The sequence below is a fragment of the Gracilinanus agilis genome, chromosome 1 (genome assembly GCF_016433145.1).
Source record: "Gracilinanus agilis isolate LMUSP501 chromosome 1, AgileGrace, whole genome shotgun sequence".
In the NCBI taxonomy this organism is placed as follows: Eukaryota; Metazoa; Chordata; class Mammalia; order Didelphimorphia; family Didelphidae; genus Gracilinanus; species Gracilinanus agilis.
The window spans coordinates 772,460,365-772,483,477 of record NC_058130.1 but is presented as its reverse complement, the minus strand read 5'-3'; the positions used below and the strand labels follow the sequence as shown (position 1 = coordinate 772,483,477).

The 23,113-nt window shown below is 44.4% G+C and overlaps 1 protein-coding gene across 1 annotated transcript; it reads left to right on the top strand.

Moving 5' to 3' along the window:
- The first annotated feature begins 2,945 nt into the window (after positions 1-2,945).
- TFIP11 (tuftelin interacting protein 11) lies at positions 2,946-22,862 on the top strand. The gene is made up of 12 exons (XM_044658860.1): positions 2,946-3,154; positions 5,889-6,039; positions 6,534-6,690; positions 9,300-9,427; positions 10,014-10,166; positions 11,069-11,590; positions 11,740-11,846; positions 15,752-15,920; positions 16,961-17,204; positions 19,717-19,859; positions 20,183-20,348; positions 22,453-22,862. Exons 1-12 carry the CDS (start codon positions 2,946-2,948, stop codon positions 22,806-22,808), a joined length of 2,505 nt encoding a protein of 834 aa, XP_044514795.1. The 3' UTR covers positions 22,809-22,862.
- Positions 22,863-23,113: the final 251 nt, after the last annotated feature.

Below are 23,113 nucleotides of genomic sequence, written 5' to 3'. Positions count from 1 at the left end.
TTAATTGACTGTGTAGCTAAAAAGATTGTCTTTAAAACTACTTGGGAAAAGTCTCTCTTTCCTTTTCATAAGAATCCAGAAAGAGCTGAAGGTGCTATTCACCCATTTCAAGTTCACTCTGTGACCTGAGTGGCTGGGAGAAAGCGTTCTGTTTCTCCTTCTTTCTAACTTTGACCCTGTCGCCCTGAGAAATGGGCTTTCTGTTTTGTTTGGATGGTTTCATTTGTCCTTTTCAGTTCTAGGTGGAGAGGTTGGAATCTCAGCTGGACCAGAATCCAGACCCAATGACCCCACGGAATGTGCTTTCACCTCGCCTAGCAAAGATGCTCTGAAAAGGCAGTATAAGGCACCTGGACTGAGCCCAAGGTGGGCTTGGCTTTGTGCTATAAAGGAATTGAGCTAAACTGTGAACCTAATCCCTTTTATTTCACAGCTGAAGTGGCACTGGGTGGGGAGGATTATTCCCTCAGGTGTTGGAAGTAAGGGAAGGAAATGTTTGTTTATTCTTCTTATACCTTTCAAGTAAATATTCCTTTTTAAAAGTTATTCCTACCATTAAGGGGTAAAATGGAAGTGAGGTACAGGAACCCCCCAAATGAAAGGGACCCTAATGATTGGGGCTGGAGCCAATGGCGTGGGTCTTAGACTCCTCTTAAAATCCACTAAAGGGTGTAATAGAACTTTGAGGAGAGGGTGAAATGTAATAAACATCCCTAGCCATTTGGCCAACTCATGCCAGTGTTTGGCACAGTTAGCTGCGCGTTGCCTCACTGGCTTTGTAACAGGGTCGTTTTCCCCTTTTACTTTCTTTTTTTGGGGATGGGGGCCGGTCTGGAGTTAACAAGGGTGATTCCTCCCCCAGCTGGAGACTCCTAGAACAGTTCAGAAATCCCCAAACCTGAAGGAAGCCAAGAGAAGCTGGGGAGTTTGGAAGCGAAGTATAGAAGATCTCGTAAGTTTCCGAGAAGTGGAGTGAAGGAACATCAAAGGAGCAGGACCGCTCTGTAGATATAGGGAGAGGAGAAGGGCGGGGCTTTCGGGCTCCTCCCACTTAGGTCTCCCGGAAGCTTCTCCAGCCAGAGGTCCTCCAATGCCATAGAGACGAGAACGCTCTAGGACCAGCTTCACTGTTCCCAGGGCAACCACCTCTTCCGCGTGGAGTCTCTTACATCACTTCCTGCGCGCCGAACTCGTCTTCAGTAGGCGGCCACTTCCTGTAGCTAATAGTTCCCAAGGACCCCGAAGAAGCCAAAGAAGCATTTCTGGGTGAGACAGGAGCTCGGGGGCGTCGGCGCGGTTGTCAGCGAGGTCCCTTCGAGGCCCGGCCCGGGTCCCCCAGAGGTGAGGGCGGAGCATGGCCGGCCCGGGGTGGGGGACGTTACTGCCCAGAATACAAACTAGAGGAGGCACCCGGGACTAGAGGAAGAGACCCCAGAGGGTTTACCCTGGGGGGATTCTAACTGTAGTCTCAGGACTCCAGATCAGCGCCCTTCCCCCGTGAAGAACGTCAGAGTAGGGAGGGAGCCTAGAACGTGGGAGGTCAGAGGTCTCAAGGAACCTAGATCAGAGCATCAAAGGAGGGAGGGAGCCTAGAACGGGGGATGTCAACTGAGGGAAGAGTTTAGAACATGGAATGTCAGAGCTGCGAGGGACATTAGGACATGGAATTGCAAATTGAGATCTAGAGAAGGGAAAGTGATCTGCTCAGGGGTTACCTACCAAACAAGCCAATAGAGGAAGCTGGAATCCCTGCCATGGCTTGTGATAACTCTATCATCAGGCTGGAATTTCAGGATTTCGTGTCTGAAAGTGACTTTAAAAACCATACAACATGGATGTCAGAGCTTATATGGGGGCAGGCAGTTGTATAGTGGGAAAAGGACTAGATTTGGAGCCCTTAGAGCTGGGGGGGGGGGGGGAAACCTTTGACCACCTTTAAATCACATACAATGTTCTTATTTTACAGAGAAGGAAACTGAGGTTCACACATGTTAAGTTCTCTGTCTATAGTTATATTTCTACTAAAATGTCAGAAGCATGCTCCCTGCTTTAGGTCCACTGTTGTATACATGAAAATTTGGGTAATAGCAAAAATTTCTAAACTGTTTAGTAGTAGTGTTTCATTAGGGGTTTTCTTTGAATTGTGTGTACCTAAATAACTGGAATGAGCTCGCCAAATTAATGAAAACAACTGAAGATTTCTCAGAAATATTCTCTATTACCTTCTGCATCTTGCTTCTGCTGTTTATTACTTGTTGGCCTCAAGCAAGGCAATTCCTCCCAGAAGCTTCAGTTTCCTCCTGTGCAAAATGAGTAACAGTCTTTTTTTACTCTTAAAGCCAGTGCTATCCCACATTGCCATCTTAAGATTTTTCCCTTCCCTTCTCCATGTCCTTCAAATGATCCTTGTTTTTCCTTGAGGTTTCACAAGTTCCTCCTCTTTTGTTTGTTGGCCAACATTGGAAACTTCTCAAAACAGTAAGTTAACTAGAGTGTCTCCAATTTGCTAAAGTCCTAAAGTTGTGCAAAACATGCATATTTGATCATCTAGGAAGGGAATTTGCAACTTTGCTGTCTGAAGACTACTAAAAAGAATGGGAAATGGAGGCATGATTGTTTACTTTAGAGATTTTAATTGCTGTTTCAAATGAGAGAGATTAGATTTAATTCGTCTTGGTCTTTGAGGGCAGAACTATTTCCAGTGGCTAAGTTATGAGGAGGCAAATTTCAACTTGGCATAGAGCAGAACTTCCTACTAATTAGAACTATTTGACTTTAGACTTAATTGTGGTAGGTCAGGGTTTCCCTTTATCAGGGTATTTCTGCAAGAGGCAGCCAGATAGACCTCTGTTGTAGGAGCTGTGGATAGGATTCAGGCTTAAGGCTCATCACAAGATCCTACCCTTTTCATTTCTTTCTCCCTTTCTCCGCCAGAGTTTGCCACCATGTCTCTGTCCCATCTCTACCGAGAGGGTGAAGGAGCCATTGATGAGGAAGAAGATGAGATGGAGGACTTTGAGATCACTAACTGGGACCTCCAGAATGAATTCAACCCAAACCGGCAGCGTCATTGGCAAACCAAGGAGGAGGCCACATATGGAGTATGGGCTGAGCGCGAACTTGAAGATGAGCGGCCCAGCTTTGGAGGCAAACGGTACTGGGATTTACCGTACAGGACTGGCTGTTTCTGGGTGCAGTTATGAGAGAATTAGATATATCCAAGGCTACTTCTCTGCTGATTCTCCCTCCTCCTGTCAGATGCTAGAGCATTACTTCTGGGAGTTCAGTTTTCTTGTTCAGGAGAAAATATGCTGTGCCATTTAAGGTCAGCTTTTCAGCTCTGGGTTTTATGTCAGTGCAGGTCATTATTCCCTAATGTATGGATTATTGTTATTGGCCAGTGAACACCACTGATTAGAGCATGTTGCTATTGAGATAAAGTCTTGGCATGTACTCGGTTCTGCAGCCAAAGGTTATGAATCTATGAGTAGGCATGTAGACCAATCAGACTAGGAAGCTGCTTAGAGATTCCATCTAGACATCATCATCTTACAGATCCTGATCAGCATTTTTACAATTAAAATATTCGAGAGACTGGTTTTGGATAAGATCATCAATTTATTGATTAGACTAGCAAATAACCTAGAGATTGATGGATCAGTGGCCCTCAAAGACCCCAAATGTCCCTTAATCAAATCTATAAATACATTTTTAGGAGCTCATTCATCCCCTCAAACATCTCAAGACATCTCTAATTGGTAAATAGCTGATTAGAAGTTGGCCCATCAAACTCTTGAACTCCTTTCCATCCCATAGGTGAGGGGAGTTATGTAGGCAGGAGGAGAATCATTGTCTCCTGTACCTATTAATCAGAAAAGCAATCCTAACTAAGAAAATTCAAAAGTCCAAAGACTAGTTGGAGTCTGTGATCCAAGGCCCTGACACAGGAATTTTCTCTAATATATAGGAATTCTTTCTAATCCAATACCCTGGCCAGATTATTAAAAAATAAATTCTCACAGCATTCATTCATTCTTTCATTCATACACTCATAAAGTTTGTATTAAGGTCCAGCTATTTAAGCATTTGTGCTATATGAGAAACCAAAAGAAGTTGGTGGGATGCAATGTGTACACAGAGATTGGGAAGTACACCATAATTTGAGGAGAGTGTGTGTGTGTGTGTGTGTGTGTGTGTGTGTGTGTGTGTGTGTGTGNGAGTGAGAGTGTGTGTGTGTGTGTGTGTGTGTGTGTGTGTGTGTGTGTGTGTGTGTGTGTGACAGACACAGAGTCAGACATGAGAGTGAATGCAAGAGCAAGTATGTGGATGGTTAGTTACCAAGGACATATGGTGAAGGTTTGGAGAAATCACTTCAACAGGGCTAAGCAGGGGGCAGCTGGGTAGCTCAGTGGATTGAGAGCCAGGCCTAGAGATGGGAGGTCCTAGGTTCAAATCTGGCCTCAGACACTTCCTAGCTGGGTGACCCTGGGCAAGTCACTTGACCCCCATTGCCTACCCTTACCACTCTTCTGCCTTGGAGCTAATACACAGTATTGACTCCAAGATGGAAGGTGAGGGTTTTAAAAAAAAAAAAATAGGGCTAAGCATTTTCCTGGTATGAGTCAGTAATAACATCTTCATACACGAGAGGTGCCATATGCTTTGCTAAGGGTTATAATGACATAGACATTCATATTAGAGTGATTCTCACATCCCATCAAGGGACTTTTAGTTCTTTTAATTTTTGTGATTTTCCAATGTTCCCTTGAGTGCCCAAAGCAATTTTATTTTTTTCTGGCCTTCGAGATTAAATGACACTGGTTAGTGTTCCCGAAGGAGGCTATTTTCAGACCCCTGTCGTGTTTATCACAGCATTCATTTCTTCTCCTCTTGAATTTTCCTGTTGCTAATTTCATGGATGTACGGTTTTCTAGCATTTTTTTTTGTTTCACCAAGTGGTTATATATATATTATTAGTATAATCTTTTCTTCATTTGACTTGTTAAAAGAAGCTTTGCTTCCTTCGTAGATGGTTTCGTTCTATAAGATTCTTTCTTTTCATTCAGCTACTCTTGCTCTCATGGTCATTTAGTTAGGTAGCTTATTTTTTTGAGTGGAGCAGTAGCCAGTAAAATGGCTTGATAAAGTGTATTCCTAAGAAGATGAGATGAACACAAATCCTTTGGACTTTTGATTCCTTTAGTTAATGATTATTCTCAAGGCTTGCATTTGAATCTGGAGCAGAGATTTAGACTTTTGAACTAAATGTGTTCATGGTGCTTCAGATATCTATTTTTTTGTTGTTATTTTTGTTTTTGAACCCTTAACTTCTGTGTATTGGCTCCTAGGTGGAAGAGTGGTAAGGGTGGGCAATGGGGGTCAAGTGACTTGCCCAAGGTCACACAGCTGGGAAGTGTCTGAGGCCAGATTTGAACCCAGGACCTCCTGTCTCTAGGCCTGGCTGTCAATTCACTGAGCTATCCAGCTGCCCCCAGATATCTATTTTAATAGACTACATCTGTCTGTATTACATTTAATATTCCTTGGACTTAAATCAGTTACCTGTCTTTTAAAATCAATCCCTTGCAGGGCAGCTAGGTGGCACAATGGATAGAGTGACAGGCCTGGAATTGGGAGTTCAAGTGTGGTCTCAGCCACTTCCTAGCTATGTGACCTTGGGCAAATCACTTAACACCATGCTTAGCTCTTGCTGCTCTTTGGCCCTAGAATTTGGCCTGAAGGTAAGGGTTTAAAAACAAATGAATCCCTTGAAAGCTACTTTGTAGCATTACGTGGACCTGTTTCTCCTGCAGCCTTTTCTCCTCTATGACAGGCCGAGGATTTTCTAAGAGCTCTTTATAACCCCTCCTTTTGGGCTACGTTCACAGCTCCCGGGACTTTTCGGCTCCTGTGAATTTCATTAGTGCCGGCCTGAAGAAAGCAGCTGATGAAGCGGATGAGGAGGATTCAGACGACGAAGAGAAGCCCGTTAAGCAGGAGGACTTTCCTAAAGATTTTGGCCCAAAGAAGTTAAAAACAGTAAGGTTTTCCTAGAGAGTTGGGAATGTACTCACACCCTCAGAGGGCCCTAAGCACAGCTTAGAGCTAAGAGCCCTGCATGCTGGGCTTCCAAGTTACCCAGCTGCTGGTGACCGAGACTGAGGGAATGCACTGTGGATGGGGGTGGGGGTCGGCTAGAGATACACCCAGTTTTATTCCTGTGAGTTCTCTTTCTGTTTGTGGGCTTTTTAAGAGTACAACTACATTGCCCCTGACAATTCCCCATTATGTATTACAAATACATTTTTGGTTCAACCACAACTTTTCCAATGTTCAGTTACTGCCACACCTTCTTCTTTTTCTTTGATTATGCTTTTATTTTCTAGAATTATAATATTTATAATATTTCTATATTATACTATAATTTAATTTAATATCATAATATAAAATGATACATTTCTACAATTATAATAATAATAATAAATATCATATTTATTATATAAACAAAATTATGCTTTTGTTTCTGTCATCAGGGCGGCAATTTTAAACCCAGCCAGAAAGGCTTTGTAGGTGGAGCCAAATCTTTCACAGACTTTGGCAGCTGGGAAAGGCACACCAAAGGAATTGGGCAGAAGCTTTTGCAGAAGATGGGTTATGTTCCAGGGAAGGGCCTTGGAAAGAATGCACAAGGTACCAAATAAGTCAAATGTGGTATGAGTTGGGGATCCCGTAGGGTTTTCTTTTCCTTTTTTACTGGGGGAGACGGGGTGGGGGGGGGGCATTGAAACATGTTTGAAAATTGAGATTCTAGAAAGAGGGCTAGTGGAATATATGTTGTGACAATGTTCATTTAGAATAAGGTCAGGAGAGAAACTTATACATATCATGGAAATCTTAAGTTGCAGATTTTTTAAAAAGATACTTTCATTACTCCCAAGTATTGATTTTATAAAAAATTAGGTTGTTACTGTGTTCTAATGAGTAAAATGAAGTCTGTGAAAAATTCTCTGCCTTGTAATTACAATGTACTACAGAAAAAATCTTTTTTGGCCAGGTCCCAACTAGTGATTTCATCAGTATAGGGATTTCCAAGAGGGAAATCCCCTCCACAGGTGCATATTCATAACTCTTCCTTGTTTAAAAAATTACTAAGAGCACTGAAAGGTTCACCAACTTGCCCCCAGTTCCACAGCCAGGATGTTTCAGAGGCAGGATTAGAATCCAGAGCTTTCAGGCCCCAAAGATAGCCCTTAGTTCACTACTATGGGCTACATGTATTATTTTATGTGAGGAATTGCAAGATACATTATAAACATAAAAGTCCTATGTCTATGCCGTGTGTGTGTGTGTGTATACATATATACACACACATATGTATACATAATAATAATGAATGATTTAGAAGTATATTTTAATAATAATTTATCTTCTCCAAATTATACATAAAAACAAAAAAATCACTTTTTTTTACATTTTGAGTTCCAAATTAGCTTTTTCTTTCCTACTATCCCAACTTCCCCCCTCACCTTCTGTCTTGGAATCAATACTGTGTATTGTCTCCAAGGCAGAAGAGTGGTAAGGGTAGGCAATGGCGGTCAAGTAACTCGCCCAGGGTCACCCAACTGGGAATTGTCTGAGGCCAGATTTGAACCTAGGACCTCCTGTCTCTAGACCTGGCTCTCAATCCACTGAGCCAGCCAGCCAATCATATAAAACATTTTTCCATATTAGACATTTTGTGGAAGAGATCTCAAAGAAACAAACAGAAAAAAGGGAAGAAGAAGAAGAAAGAAAGAGAAGTATAATGTGTTTTGGTCTGCATTCAGCCTCCATCAATTCCTTCTCTGAAAATAGATATGTGGCATATATATATCAATATATTTTTAAATTTACCCTATTACATATTCCATCTGAATTATTGCAAATTCTGAATTAGTGAAGTCTTGGAATTTATATCAGAAGTTGCTATAGCAGCTAAAATTATCCTATATTTTCCCACTGTTAATTCATATGGAAATACATATCTTTATAGAGGTTTCTTAGTAATTCAGTAGATATTCATTAAACACCTGCTATTAATAGTGTATTATACTGTGTGCTAGGAATACAGAAGTGAGAAACTCCAAAGTGTCTGTCCTGGGGGGAGGGGGGGAGAGTTACCACCCAGTTGGCAGATAAACTTACATATAAATATAAATTAGGCTGTGATTAGTGAACCAAAAAGAAACTTCATCAGCTTAGGGGAGATAACACTTCTAGATGAAGAAGGTCAGTTTAGTTATCTCAAAAGTATTTATGTCTGAACTTCAAAAAAAAAATCTCTGTCCAAGATGATTGCTGCAGTAAAATTGGCTTGTGATGATTAAAAATTCTGAGAAACTGGGTTCTGGGTGAAGAAAATCAATTTGTTGATTAGACTAGCAATAATCAATAAACAAATGGTTAGTGGTCTCTCCTTGTGATCAAAGACAAATCCTTGAATCATTAAATAAAATTTTGGAAGCTCGTTATCCAGTCCTACCCAGAATATCTCTTAATTAGTGGATATCTAAAGAGGGAGGTAGGCTAATATTTTCTAGTCTCTCCCTGATGCCCTCATGAAGATGGGGACAATCACCTGATCATAGGATCCTATTATCCTTTCTGATCTAGATGAAGAAATCAGGGAAAACCTGGTTAAGATTCACTTTCCCCCCCATCTTTCCCAATTGGGGACTCAGGGACATTGCCATGCTGGTCCCCAAGGATACTTGACCTGGCTGGTTTTTGTTTGCTAGACAAGATGGAGCTTATATCTCCATCTTAATTATCCTGATTTTAGAAGCTGCTCTGGGGCAGGGAATGTGAGGGCGTTCCTAAGATTGTTAGGACCACTGAATAAGGAAAAGGGCTTGAAAAATACATTATTACCAACCCCTCTTAGGAATCAGTACAGTCAGAGACAGTTGACTCTGTCAGTTACCAAATGGTCAAATCACTTGCTCTTGTTGGGCCTCAGCTGCTTCTAATTTAAAATGGGAGGGTTGGATGAGGTGGGATCTGGCACTTCTTGCGCCTGTGCTCCTGTGACTGGGTACTCCAGAAGGTCTCTTCCAACTCTAGCGTTCTGATGAGTAGGAGTTGCTTTTGTTGTCCTGGACTGCTAGTTGGGGCCCTAATCACTGCCCAGAGCAGCTTGTTGAGTTGTGGGGATGTGAGCTGCTCTAGTACTTCTTATTGAAAGGGTTGACGTTCATGAATGAGTGCCGCCCACTAGCCAACCGCATCACTAAACAGACCTTCTGTGTGCCTTTTGTCAGGTATCATTAATCCAATTGAAGCCAAGCAGAGAAAAGGCAAGGGTGCTGTGGGTGCCTATGGTTCAGAACGGACCACTCAGTCAGTGCAAGATTTCCCTGTGGTTGACTCAGAAGAAGAGGCGGAAGAGGTAACTTGGGAGGGCCGGCTTTCCCTGGGGTGGGAGGCAGGTGTGAGAGCCAACTACTTTCTCAGAAGGTGCCTGGCCCTTCTGTGGTGAAAGAAAGGAGAGGGGAGCTGGCAAGAGCTTCTCAGGAGGCTTGAGTGTTTACTTTATTTGCTATGCCCCCGGGGAAGGAGGGCACTTTATTTCCCTGATTCTGTAGGCTCTGTCAATGGATAGTAAACCCTTTGGCTTCTCTTACTGAACAGTATGCAAGCCTTGAATGTAAACAGAATCTTAGAACGCCAGGATTTGTCTGCAAGCTGTCTTTGTCTCTGTTTCTTTTCTAAAAAAGCTGTCAGTATAACATGCTGTTTATGATTCTTGTTGGATTTGACGGGCATGTGATGCAATCTGCTGTGTAAGGAAGATTTCTGCTGCTTGGGAGCGTCTGCTGCTAGCATCTCATGGATTTTTTTTTTTTTAGGATGTAGGAGGTCGGGGAGTATCACCGATGAAGGTTGACTCTCTTCTAGCAGGCTTTCTAACTGTAAATAAGCATGTTATGAATCAGTTGTTCCCTTTTCTAGACTGACCTAATCGATTTTCTCAGGAGTTTCAGAAGGAGCTCAGCCAGTGGCGGAAAGATCCCAGTGGGGGCAAGAAGAAACCAAAATACTCCTATAAGACAGTTGAAGAATTGAAGGCAAAGGGTAGAATTGGCAAGAAACTCTCTGCCCCCCAGAAGGAGCTTTCCCAGGTTAAGGTATGGTGAATTTTGAAATTTGACACTATCCTGAGTTTATTTAAAATTAACTCTGTCTCATGATGGGGACGTAGCCTAGAGAACAGTAGATTGGGGGCAGCATGAGACCTTCCTTCAAGTCTAAAGAGCTGTCCCTCGGAAGTGGGGCGAGCCTTGTTCTCTTGGCTGCAAGGGCAGAACCAGGAGATGGATTAGAGCTGTCCAGCAGCTGTCAGGGCAGGAGGGCAGGGGTCATATTGCCCTCTCCCCTGTTAGTGATGTGATTAGGGATTCTGCATGATCTCTAGAGCCCTTTCTCAACCTGAAATTCCCTGATTCAAGAATTTATAGATTTGTGCCCATAGCAATAATGATTCTCAACAGATTCTAACTTAAAATAGGACATTTTTGTAAACACTTACTTTCTGTCTTAGAATAAGGACGAGGCAATGGGGGTTAAGTGACTTGTCCTGAAGTATCTGAATCCAGATTTGAACCCAGGACCTCCCATCTCCAGGGCTGGCTCTTGATCCATTAAACCACTTAGCTACCACCTAATGGTTTAATGTTTACAAAGTGTTTGTCCCACACCATATATACAGGATGGATAGTACAAATGTGACTATTTCCTCTTCACAAATGAAGAAACCGAGGGTCAGAAGTTAGATGGCTCATCCTAGTCTCATCTAGGATATGGCTATGCCAGTCAGGATTTGCACCCAAGTCTTCTAGTTCCCCTCCAAAAATCTCTCCAGCTTAGACTTAAGCTCCTCACCCGTCTGATCACATTGCTCTCTGTACCTCAGAAGATGTTCAGAACAGTGCCCGGTGCTCGCAGTGCCAGGCTGCCCCCATGGCTGCTGTTCTCACTGCCAGAGGTGGCTTTGGTGCTAATGCAGGCCTTTGTTGTCATGGTTTGACAGGTTATCGACATGACGGGCCGGGAGCAGAAGGTCTATTACAGTTACAGCCAGATTAGCCACAAGCACAACATACCTGAGGATGGTCTTCAGCAGCAGCAGCTACCACTGCCCGGCAAAGATGCCAAGCCGCAGGCCTTCGCCCTGCCCGAGCTGGAGCACAACCTCCAGCTGCTCATTGACATCACCGAGCAGGAGATCATTCAGAATGACCGGCAGCTGCAGTACGAGAGAGACATGGTTGTCAACCTGTCCCACGAGCTGGAGAAAATGTCCGAGGTTCTGTCTCATGAAGAGACGGTGATCACCAACCTCAGTAAGGTCCTGGAGATGGTGGAGGAGTGTGAGCGAAGGATGCAGCCAGACTGCAGTGATCCTCTCACCCTGGACGAGTGTGCCAGAATATTTGAGACTCTCCAAGAGAAGTACTACGAGGAGTACCGCATGTCTGACCGTGTGGACCTGGCCGTGGCTATTGTCTACCCGCTCATGAAGGATTACTTCAAGGACTGGGATCCCCTCAAGGTCCGTGCTGCTGGAGACAGAGGATGCAGAGGGTTCAGTAGCTTTGGGGGTGCCCTGGCTGGGGAAGAGGTATCATCTGATCCAGAAAGGGCTGCAGGGGAGGAAGGTTTCCTGAGTTCTCAGAAGTGATTGTGTGTTTTTGTGTTCAGGACTGCACTTATGGCACCAGCATCATTGCCAAGTGGAAGAGCCTTTTGGAGAACGATCAGATCCTATCTCATGGGGGCCAAGACCTTGCAGCAGATGCTTTCCACAGGTGATGGGGGTGATGTGCTCCTTCCCTGAAGCCTCCTGGGGATGTTTGGGGCACTTGAACACATCCTAGCCCCAGATGTCTTGGGATGGGGTGTGTGGGTGCAAGGACGGGCTTTACTGGCTGCTCTGTATGTAGAGGGAAGAATTGTGCTGGGCACGGTGGCCTTGTTGGTTCCTAGATTGTTTGTTCTGTCCTGAAAAGGACATTCAACTTGTAGCCAGAAATCTTGGCTCAGCACAACCTCTTGCAAAGCTGTCTGCACTTATTGCCTTGACTTCCTCTACTCATTCTCACACCACAACCTTTTGCCACTTGGCTTTGGATGTCATCACCCAACTGAAACTGCCCTCCAGAGCCCCTCTGCAGTGACGTCCTCATTGCCAGATCTCTTTGTTTTCTCTCATTGCTCATCCTTCTCCCTCTCCATCCTGCATTTGATACTTTTGATCATCTTCTCCTCCTGGGGCCTCTCCGCTCTCTTCTGGTTTGCCTCCTATCTGTCTCCTCACAACCCTTTCTAGGCCTCTTTTGCTGGTTCAACATCTGTCTGCTACTCCCCAGATCTAAGTGTGCCCCAGGATTCAGTCTTGCTATACCAGGGGTTCTTGCCATGGCCTAATAGGGCTTATGGACTATTTCTTAAATCAACAACAAGCATTCTCAGAATATTTTTTAAAATTGCAAAATAAAATATGCTTAAAAAAAACCCAACCATTATAATGAGACAGTTATTCTATTTTTAAAAAACCCTTCCCTTCTGTCTTAGAATCGATACTGTGTATTGGTTCCAAGGCAGAAGAGAGGTAAGGGCTAGGTAGTGGGGGTTAAGTGACTTGCCCAGGGTCACAGAGCTAGGAAGTGTCTGAGGCCAGATTTGAACCTAGGACCTCCCGTCTTTAGGCCTGGCTCTCAATTACTGAGTCAGCCAGCTGCCCCTTAGTTATTCTGTTTTTTAAAAAATTCACAAACTCCTGAAGCCTACTTTAAGAATTCTTTATCTATACTCTTCCAAGAACTTCTTCAGCTTTCATAGGATCAACTGTCACTTCTGTACAAGTGGTTCCAAGATCTATATTTCCAGCCCCAGCGTCCCCCCCCGAACTTCATTCCCTTCTCACCAATTGCCTCATTTTACACATTTCAAACTAGATCCCCCTGAAATATTTTAAATTCACCATTTCCAGAACTGAATTCAAGTCCTTTTCCATCTAAACCCTCCCTGTTTCTGTTGAAGGTAACACCCTTCTAGATGCCTGGGTTCTTCGCGTCAGCATTATCCTGGACTTCTCACTCCCCCTCATTCCACATTTTGCCAAGTCATGCCATTTCTATATCTTTCCCATCTGGCTCTCTTTCATTCATCTAACTCCTGCTGTAGTTCACGTAGTAGTTATCACCTCTCAAATGGTCCCCAGAGGTCCATCAGATTTTTTCCTCTACCAGTCCATCTATGCATGGCTGCCAGTGCAGTCTCTTCTCTAAATCCAGACCTGGCCCTGTGAGCTCTCCTTAGAAACCACCAGTGGCTTTCTATGTCTCTGTTTAGCTTTTTTTTTTTTTTTTTTTTTTTAATAAAACCCTTACCTTCTGTCTTAGAATCAGCATTGTGTATTGCTTCCAAGGCAGAAGAGTGATAGGAGTTAGGCAATAGGGTTAAGTGATTTGCCCAGGGTCACACAGTTAGGAAGTGTCTGAGGTTAGATTTGAGGCCAAGTCTTCTCATATCGAGGCCTGGCTTTCTCTTCACTGGGCCACTTAGCTCACCCTCTGTTTAGCTTTTACTTCATTCATTCATTCATTCATTTATTTATTTATTTATTTATTTATTTATTTATTTGCTTGTCTGCTTGTTTATTTATTTATTTGTTCATTTATTTATCTATTTATTTACTTACTTATTTATTTATTTATTTGCTTGTTTGTTCATTTATTTATTTATTTATTTGTTTGTTTGTTTTTTGAAGGTCCTTAACTTTTGTGTATTGGCTCCTTAGTAGAAGAGTGGTAAGGGTGGGCAATGGGGGTCAAGTGACTTGCCCAGGGTCACACAGCTGGGAAGTGTTTGAGGCCAGCTTTGAACCTAGGACCTCCTGTCTCTAGGCCTGGCTCTCAATCCACTGAGCTACCCAGCTACCCCCTCTGTTTAGCTTTTAAATCCCTCTACAACCTTGTTCCAACCTTGTTTTCCAGACTCATTGGGCATGACTCCACTTCATGCATTCTGTGATGCTACCAGGCTGGCCTTCTCTGTTCCTTATAAGTGACCCTCCATCTCCTGCCTCCATACCCTTGTTCTGGTTGTGCTCTGGACCTGCATTGCCCTCCCTTTCCACTTGTGACTTGACATGCCTCTCTTCTTTGAAGATGAAGCTTAAGTCCCATTTGCAGAAATCACTCCTTTTCTGATTCCCCAAGGGCTTTGGCCCTCTCTCCCAGACCACCTTATAGGAAACTCATTCATTTCTGTCTTTATTAACCTTTTTCTTTTTTTTAAATCCTTACCTTCCATAGTAGAATCAATACTAAGTATTAGTTCTGAGACCAAAGAGTAATATAATAAGGCCTAGGTAGTAGGGGTTAAGTGACTTGTCCAGGGTCATAGAGCTAGGAAGTTTCTTAAGTGTTACAAGGAAGAGAGGGTTATAGCATGTGAGGATGGTCTGTAAGGAACAGATGCAAAGGAGAGAGGCATGAAATCAACAGGGGAAGATTCTGGAATTTTGAAAAAAGGGTCGGATGTTAACTGAGGAGGTTTCTGGAGAGGGTGGCTGCTTTTCTTTATGGCAGATTCTTCCCTGATTCCCCATCCTACCTGCTGCCTTGCTGTTGTCTGCTATGATTCTGAATGCTTTGTGATCCTGGAACATCTGTCCATCTGACTGTAAGACCAAGTCTGGGTTCCTTTTGGATCCAGGACCTCTCCCTGGGCCCTGCCAAACTGCCATAGACCACTACCTCTAATACCACCTAAAGGGGAGGGTTTTAGTGCAGATTTGGGTAGAGCAGGGACTGGATTTCTTTAGGTCAGTGAGGGGAGGGTTAATGTAGCCCAGTGGTTCCCAAACTTTTTTGGCCTGCCGCCCCCTTTCCAGAAAAAATATTACTTAGATCCCTGGAAATTAATTTTTTAAATTTTAATAGCAATTAATAGGAAAAGATAAATGCCCCTGTGGCCATCACCGCTCCCCTGGATCACTGCAGCACCCACCAGGGGATGGTAGCACCCACTTTGAGAATCACTGGTGTAGATGAAACTCATTGACGACTTCCCATGAGGGAACAAATCAGATCTGGGAAATTTTAGTTAGTTGACATTAGTATTAGGTTTATCCTAATTCCCATTTATCCTTTCCCCTTAGAATAAACACAACTTCCCTGTTACTAAGTGGTCTGTGTGTTTTGGTCTCAGACCAGGCTCTGCCTGGACTGGGTTCTGGTGGCCTTCCCAAACTACAGTTAACAACCTGATACTGGCCCAAACCTAACCATCGTATCCCGTCCCCCAATACCACCTTAATACATGAGGCAGAGTCGAACCCAGGACCTCCCATCTCGAGGCCTGGCTCTCAATTCACTGAACCTCCTAGCTGCCCCCATTAACATTCTCTTTATACTGTGTAGCATTTTATATGGGCTCATCTTTTCCTTTAGTAGGATAGATGCTTGCGAGCAGAGACTGTTCCTCTCTTTGTAGTTGTCTTTCTGACCCAGTGCCTAGCACTTAGTAGGTTCTGGGGGCAAAATGAGCATAATCCTATACCAACACCCTGTTTTATGAACTGCCACGTGCTTGTTCACATGCTCTGTTGATATTCCCTAGAGGTTAAAGGTTACCCTGTTGATTCTGATCTGTTTTCCTGGGCTTTATTCTAATTCTATGTAATTTCCTTCCCCTCTTACTCTAGGTTGATCTGGGAAATGTGGATGCCTTTTGTTCGAAATATTGTAACTCAGTGGCAGCCGAGGAACTGTGACCCAATGGTGGACTTTTTGGATAGCTGGGTCCATATTATTCCTGTGTGGATCCTGGATAACATCCTGGACCAGCTCATCTTCCCCAAACTGCAGAAGGAGGTACAGTGAAGAAGCATCTGCAGTGTCTTTCAGGAGATACACTTTACATTGAAGGCACTTCTCTCAGCAGCCTCCAAGAAGCCTGCTCTACGCAGCTGTGGTCCTGTCTTGAAGGATCTCTCATTGCTGCTCTCATTCTCATGGCCCCCACCTCTTTCAGGCCCTTATTTCTGCTTGTTTGGGTTGTTACAATAACCCCCTTTCACTCACCCCATAGGCACCACAAGATTCATCTCTCTAAAGCACAGTGATTACGCCACTGTCCTACTGAGACGTTTTCGGTGGCTCCTCATGGCCTAACAAAGTTCAGAGGCCCCGAGTCCTCCATTCCAGGCCTTTCACAGTCTGCCTCCAACTGCTGGGCAGATCTTCTAGGGGAACTCCTGAAGCTATCTTGTACACTTGTACATCCTCCTCATCTGCTCCCAGTGGTCTCTGGCCCAGAATGCCCCTTCCCCATCTCCTTCCCTTGGATCTACCTCATCCCTTTTCTTTGAGGCTTTCCTGTCTTTGAGCAGGTCACAGTGACCCCTCTCTGCTTGGAACTCTTAGAATGCTCCTGGTTAGTGCTTCTCTGTGATCTGAGCTCCTTGGGACCGGCTTTTCCTGGCCCCTCTAGGTCACACCCTCTTTGGGAGGTGGAGGAGGCAGGGCAGGGAACAGGGATGATAGTCTCATTATCTAGAACTGAGAAGGGGCATCGGGCTGTGCCTTATTAATCTTTGTCTCATCTGATACTTAAGTCTGGGCTTAGGTGAAGCATAAAAGGACTTGTCACTTTCCTATCAAATCAAAATGCCTGCATTCGCCCTTTCTCCCTCAATTTGCCCTATAGAATCGGCAGGGCAAATACGTGGTAGAACTTTAGGTAGAGATCACCTTTGAGGGAGGGGACCATCAGCTTGCCTACTGGTGTAGGAGCAGCCCCTCTGGTGACAGAAGCATCCGGCCTTCTCCTGCTGAGGTGACTGATAAATGACTTTAAAATAAGGGAACTTTCCCCTTGAAGTTAATCTCTTTTTTTGTCCTCCCTTTTCTAGGTTGAAAACTGGAACCCTCTGACAGACACGGTTCCCATCCACTCATGGATACATCCCTGGCTTCCCCTTATGCAGTCACGCTTAGAGCCTTTGTACTCCCCGATCCGGAACAAGTTATCCAGTGCTCTGCAGAAATGGCATCCCAGCGATTCCTCGGCCAAGCTCATCCTGCAGCCCTGGAAGGATGTGTTTACTCCTGGCTCCTGGGAGGCTTTCATGGTCAAAAATATTGTGCCCAAATTAGGTGAGGTGGTTTGAAGGCTGGGCCCTGGCTTGGACAGCTTCTGTTCGGGGGCTTCTGAGGACCACCTTGAAATCTTTTGACCCAAATTTTTGCTGCTTGTTAGCTATTATGATAACTATTTTCCCTTAAAAGAAGTTATCGATGTCTTTTGTCCTGACACTTCTTCCTTACATTTAGTCACCTGTCACTCAGCTGGCATTCATTAAACACTTATTGTGTCCCAGGCACTGTGCTAAGCCCTGGCCATAGCACACTCCTCCCAGAATAGTTTATCAGTTGTTAACTGAAAGGGATTTAGGATCCTTTGGTATTTATGTTGTTGTTCAGTTGTTTCAGTCACATCTTACTCTTTGTGACCTCATTTAGGGTTTTCTTGGCAAAGATCCTGGAGTGATTTGCTATTTCCTTCTCCAGCTCATTTTATAGCTGAGGGCAAGAGTGAAGTGATTTGTCCAGGGTCACACAGCTAAGACACTAAAGTGGTTTGCCATTTCCTTCTCCAGCTCATTTTATAGCTGAGAGGACCGAGGGCAACAGAGTGAAGAGACTTGTCCAGGGCCACACAGCTAAGGCACTAAAGTGGTTTGCCATTTCCTTCTCCAGCTCATTTTATAGATGAGGGAACTGAGACTAGCAGAGTTAAGTGACTTGCCCAGGGTCATACAGCTGGGAAGTGTCTGAGGCCACATTTGAACTCAGGAAAATGTCTTACTGGCTTCAGACCTGGCACTGCAGTGCCACATAGCCGTCCCCTTTATAATCTAATACTAATATTGATTGGGGTAGGTAGGTGGCACTGTAGTAGGTAGAGCATAAGGCCTGGGATTAGGAAGGCACGGGTTCAAATACGGCCTGAGACACTTCCCAGCTGTGTGATCCTGGGCAAGGCAATTTACCCTGTTGCCTCAGTTTCCTCATTTGTAAAATGAGCTGGAGAAGGAAATGGCAAACCACTGTAGCATCTTTGCCAAGAAAATCCCAAGTAGGGTAATGAAGTCAGAAATGACTGAACATCATCAGCTTATATTGATGGTTTTACTGGACCTGAGATCAGCTCCTTCAATATGCTGACATTATTTGGTTTCTTGTACGTCTTAACCTGTTTCTCTCTCTGTGTAATACTCTTCTCTTCTCTTCTGGCATACAGATGTAGCATGTATATACTACAGTTTGCTTAGCCATTCTATGGTAATTAAACATGGATTTTGTTTGCAGCTTTTTATAGAATAGAAACTTGTCATTTCCCTTGAAGATCGGAGGCAGCCGAGTGGTCCATGGGATAGAGTGCTGGGCCTGGTGTCAGGAAGACCCGAGTTCAAACTCTGCTACAGACACTCACTAGTTGTGTGGGGCAAATCACTCTACCTGTTTGCCTCAGTTTCCTCAACTATAAAATGGAGATCATAGTAGCACCTACACTTCCCAGGGTTGTGAAGATCAAATGAGATATTTATAAAGCTCTTAGCATAGTGCCCGGCACTAGTAGCCTTTGTAATTATTTTTACTATTTACTTTCCTGCTTGGTATCTCTTACAAATAGTATGGCAGATTTAGAACTGAAAGAGAATTTAGCGCTTCATCTCATTTAACACCCTTATTTTACAAATCAGGAAACTGAAGCCCCAAATGCTCAAGGGACTTTGCAAAGGTCACGGTTTCAATAGCTTGACTCCAAATGGTTTTCACATTCAAGGCTTCTTCCTCAATGCTGCTGCTTCTGGGATGAGGCTGACCATAAATCAGTCCCACAAAGAGCTGGTTCTAATTGGTTCTTTGCCTGAATCCTTGAATCTTCCTGAGAGGCCTGTAGTGCAATCCTGTGCCCAATGAATAAATTATCTTTGTAGATAGGTCCAGCAGAATCTGAAATGGGCTTTGAAGGGCTCGCCCCTAAGAATAGCTCACTCCAACAGTCATGAATCCCCTACTCAGTGCTGCATTCCTAATGGCACCTGTTTTTTGAAACCGTTTAGACTTTTTTTTTTTTTTCTTTAACAAATTCAGATTGAAAGTTATCGTGGAACAAACACCCTTCACAGTTCTTGAAACTTTGTGGCCTCTTCTTGCTTCCCTTCAAAAAATTCTTGAAATAAGTTATTCTTAGATTGAATGAAAATTGGTTTAAAAGTTGATGCATCCAGAGTTTACAACTGACGGTTAAAGCAGGCTGCTTCTGCTACTACTAACGGACATTGTCTTTTGAAAGTTTTGATTCTTTTTCTCCAAAGCCCCAAAGATAAGGTCATATTGGAGCCTCCATTAAAATCATTCCACCAGGAGCAGCTGGGTAGCTCAGTGGATTGAGAGCCAGGCCTAGAGACGGGAGGTCCTGGGTTCAAATCTGACCTCGGACACTTCCCAGCTGCGTGACCCTGGGCAAGTCACTTGACCCCCATTGCCCACCCTTACCACTCTTCTGCCTTAGAACCAATACTCAGTATTGATTCCAAGACGGAAGGTAAAGGTTTACAAAAAAAATCATTTCACCATTTTTCTTTTTTCTCTCTTCCAGGAATGTGTCTTAATGAATTAATCATTAACCCTCACCAGCAGCACATGGATGCTTTCTATTGGGTGATTGACTGGGAAGGAATGATCTCTGTTTCCAGCCTAGTAGGACTCCTCGAGAAACATTTCTTTCCTAAATGGCTTCAGGTATGTTTACAGCACAGTCAAGATTTCATTTTCTGCAAAAAGAGAAAATCGAAAAATGATGTTAAGAGCCTGCTCATAGGACTGAGAGTCAAGCCTTCTGGCGTCAGTAAATGTCAAATGACATTTAATTGCAGAATTAAAAATACCATAAAGGCTAGGGGGCAGGAATGAATGAGACGCTGTCTCTGCAAAATGAAATTGGGTTAGTGACAGGTAGTAGATATCGGAGTCCTTCGAGCTTTTATTCATACGGCTCTGATTGAAGGTGAAATGCATTATCTGTGTCTGTGACCATCCTTCTGATATTTTTGGTTCCTTGGTAGGTTCTCTGCTCCTGGCTCAGTAATAGTCCAAATTATGAAGAGATCACCAAGTGGTATCTGGGCTGGAAGTCCATGTTTTCAGACCAGGTTTTGGCACATCCATCTATCAAGGACAAATTTAATGAAGCGCTTGATATCATGAACAGGGCTGTGTCTTCCAATGTCGGTAAGTGGACCAACCCCCTCTTCTCCAAGGCCTAGGACAGTGATGGCAAACCTTTTAGAGATGGAGTGCTGGGCCCCTGCCCACTACCAAGTGCCAGGTGTGCCCTGCCCCACACAGGGGAGGGAGAAAGAGTTCCCATAGGGCTCCTGGGCAGAGGGGCGGGTGAAGTGAGGAATGTCCTCAGTGAGTGTAGAGGGGGAGAGGAGTGACTTGGAGCACTCTGCTTCCCTCCAGCTCTGCCACCTGTGAGCTGCCCATCTTACCTACTGTGTGCTCCCACTGGGCTGCTGGGCAGAGGGGTGGGGAGTGTGAAAAAATGTCAGGCACAGTGGAGGGGGGAAGAGGAGCAGCTCTCCTCGAGTCCCTCTGCCTTTCTCGTCATGAACTGGGGAGAGAGGGGGTAGCCACGTGCCCAGAGCGTGCTCTGCATGCCATCGTTAGCACCTGTGCCATGGGTTCACCATCACTGGCCTAGGATATTTAGCATTAAGGGACACTCGTAACACTGCTTGAAGGTCCCCAAGCTGTAGCCACTTCTTCACACTATGCCCTCAGAGGGGAAGCTGCCATAGACTAGCCAAAGAGGATAATTCAGAAGCTGCCTCAAAGTTTGTTTGCTACATTAAAATTCCCAGGTATCTCCCTCCCTCCCCCCTTCCTCTCCCACACTGGAGAAGGTATTATTTGACAAAAAGAGCTCTGTACATAGACAGCTGTCTTGCTTGTTTCTGTTTATCGCTTCTTCTTTCTCTAGAGGTGGACTTGTACAAATCATCCTTCAAGCAATGTTTCTTTTGCTGTGTAGAACGTTTCTTGGTTCTTCTTGTTTCTTTCACCACCCCGTAGCCAGGGACTCTTCCTACTTGGTAGCTCACACTGTTTCCCAGACTCTGCTCTGCTGTCCCGGGCCCCACCCTGGGCCACATGAGGGAAAAGCGCTCTAGACTAGTGATTCCGAATCCTGCCTGTGTTCTGGTGTTGTGAGTGTGAGATAATGATACGTGTAGATCGTGTGAGGATCAGTAGTGATAAAAAATAGCCACCGTTTACATAGTCCTTGGATTGCAGAGCACTTTATATGTTTTCTCCCAATAAGTGCTACTATTATCCCCATTTTATCGGCAAGAACACTGAGGTAGTCAGAAGTTAGGTGACTTGCCCGAGCTCACACAGCCAGTAAGAGTCTGAGGCTGGATTCAAACTCGGGGCTTCCTGATTCCCAGCCTGGCACTCTTTCCAATATGCCACCTACATCTGTAAACTTTTAAAGTGCTGCTTAAAACATGTGTTTATTATTGGGGCCTGGCTGGAGCTGACTGCAGAGATCTCTGAAGGGAGGAGGGAGGGCTTTTTTAGTTGGTGACTAACTCCGAACGCTTGCTGAGGCTTTCATCTGCTTGCCACTATGGAGGAGGATTTTTAAATACACACACACACTCGATTGACCCATATTCAGGGCTCTATAGTAAAACTGTTTTTGTTCCATATAAAGCCCCCTCGAGCTAATATTGTTCAACAAAAGCACAAGGGTTTCCCCCTTCTTTGTAATATTAGGAACTGGCACTTATTAGCACTTTGGTTTGCAAAATTCTGTAGTTGGAATAAAACCTGCGGACCTTGTGTTATGGATGCAGAAATGGGCTCAGAGACCAGGGGGATTTGCTTCTCCTTGGCTGCCATAGCCAAGGAGTGTTGGAGTCAGGCTTTGAACCCTGTTCTTCTCCACTTTGTGGTAGTCAGTACCAAGTTTAGTTTCCAGTTAGGCCCCCAGGAAGTGCACTCAGCCATCAGCAGTTATCCATCGAGTGCAGACTATGATAGGCTTTGGCCTTCGAAGTGCAATTGTCTCTAGGTGTGTGGACGTTGTTTTGGATCGGACCTGAGCCTGCTGGACTATTTCTTTACATTTCCCCCAAAGGCACAGGGCTGCATTTTATTTTAGAACTTTGTTTTGGAGCTGAACTTCAAACAGCTGAGAGATGTGGTTTGTTAGGATGTTTTTATTAAACCCAGGCCCAGGGTAAAACAGAAGTTTCTGCATTTGCTCTGGCTCTGAAGCACGCTCTTGTCCTCACATCTGCTTTTTTCTCCTGTATGTTCACAGGGGCCTATATGCAGCCAGGAGCTCGGGAGAACATCGCCTATCTTACTCACACAGAGCGGAGGAAAGACTTCCAGTATGAGGCCATGCAGGAACGCCGAGAAGCAGAGAACATGGCCCAGAGGGGCATAGGCATGGCGGCCAGTTCTGTGCCCATGAACTTCAAAGACCTCATTCAAACAAAGGCTGAAGAACATAACATTGTTTTCATGCCTGTTATTGGGAAAAGGCACGAAGGGAAACAACTATACACTTTTGGGCGGATTGTAGTCTACATTGACCGGGGTGTTGTGTTTGTGCAAGGGGAGAAGACTTGGGTGCCAACATCCCTCCAAAGTCTGATCGATATGGCAAAGTAGGGTGTGGCCTCTGAGTTGTAAAAAGGATGTATTAAAGACTTTTTAAAAAATGAACTTATTAGGACTGCACTGAATCCACAGTAGGCTGGGAGACTCGGATCACATCCAGATCAGGTCTTGGGGAAAAGTAGCCTCCTTCCTTTCCTGGAATTCTGCTGGTGACAGACCTGAGGTCATGCCATATGTCTAGTTAAATGATCAGCAGGAGAACTGGTTTATGGTAAGCTTTCTCCTCTAAGCTAGAACCCCACAAGTGTGGACATGGCCTCAATATGTGAGGCTGTCATCAAGATCAGGTTAGAGCC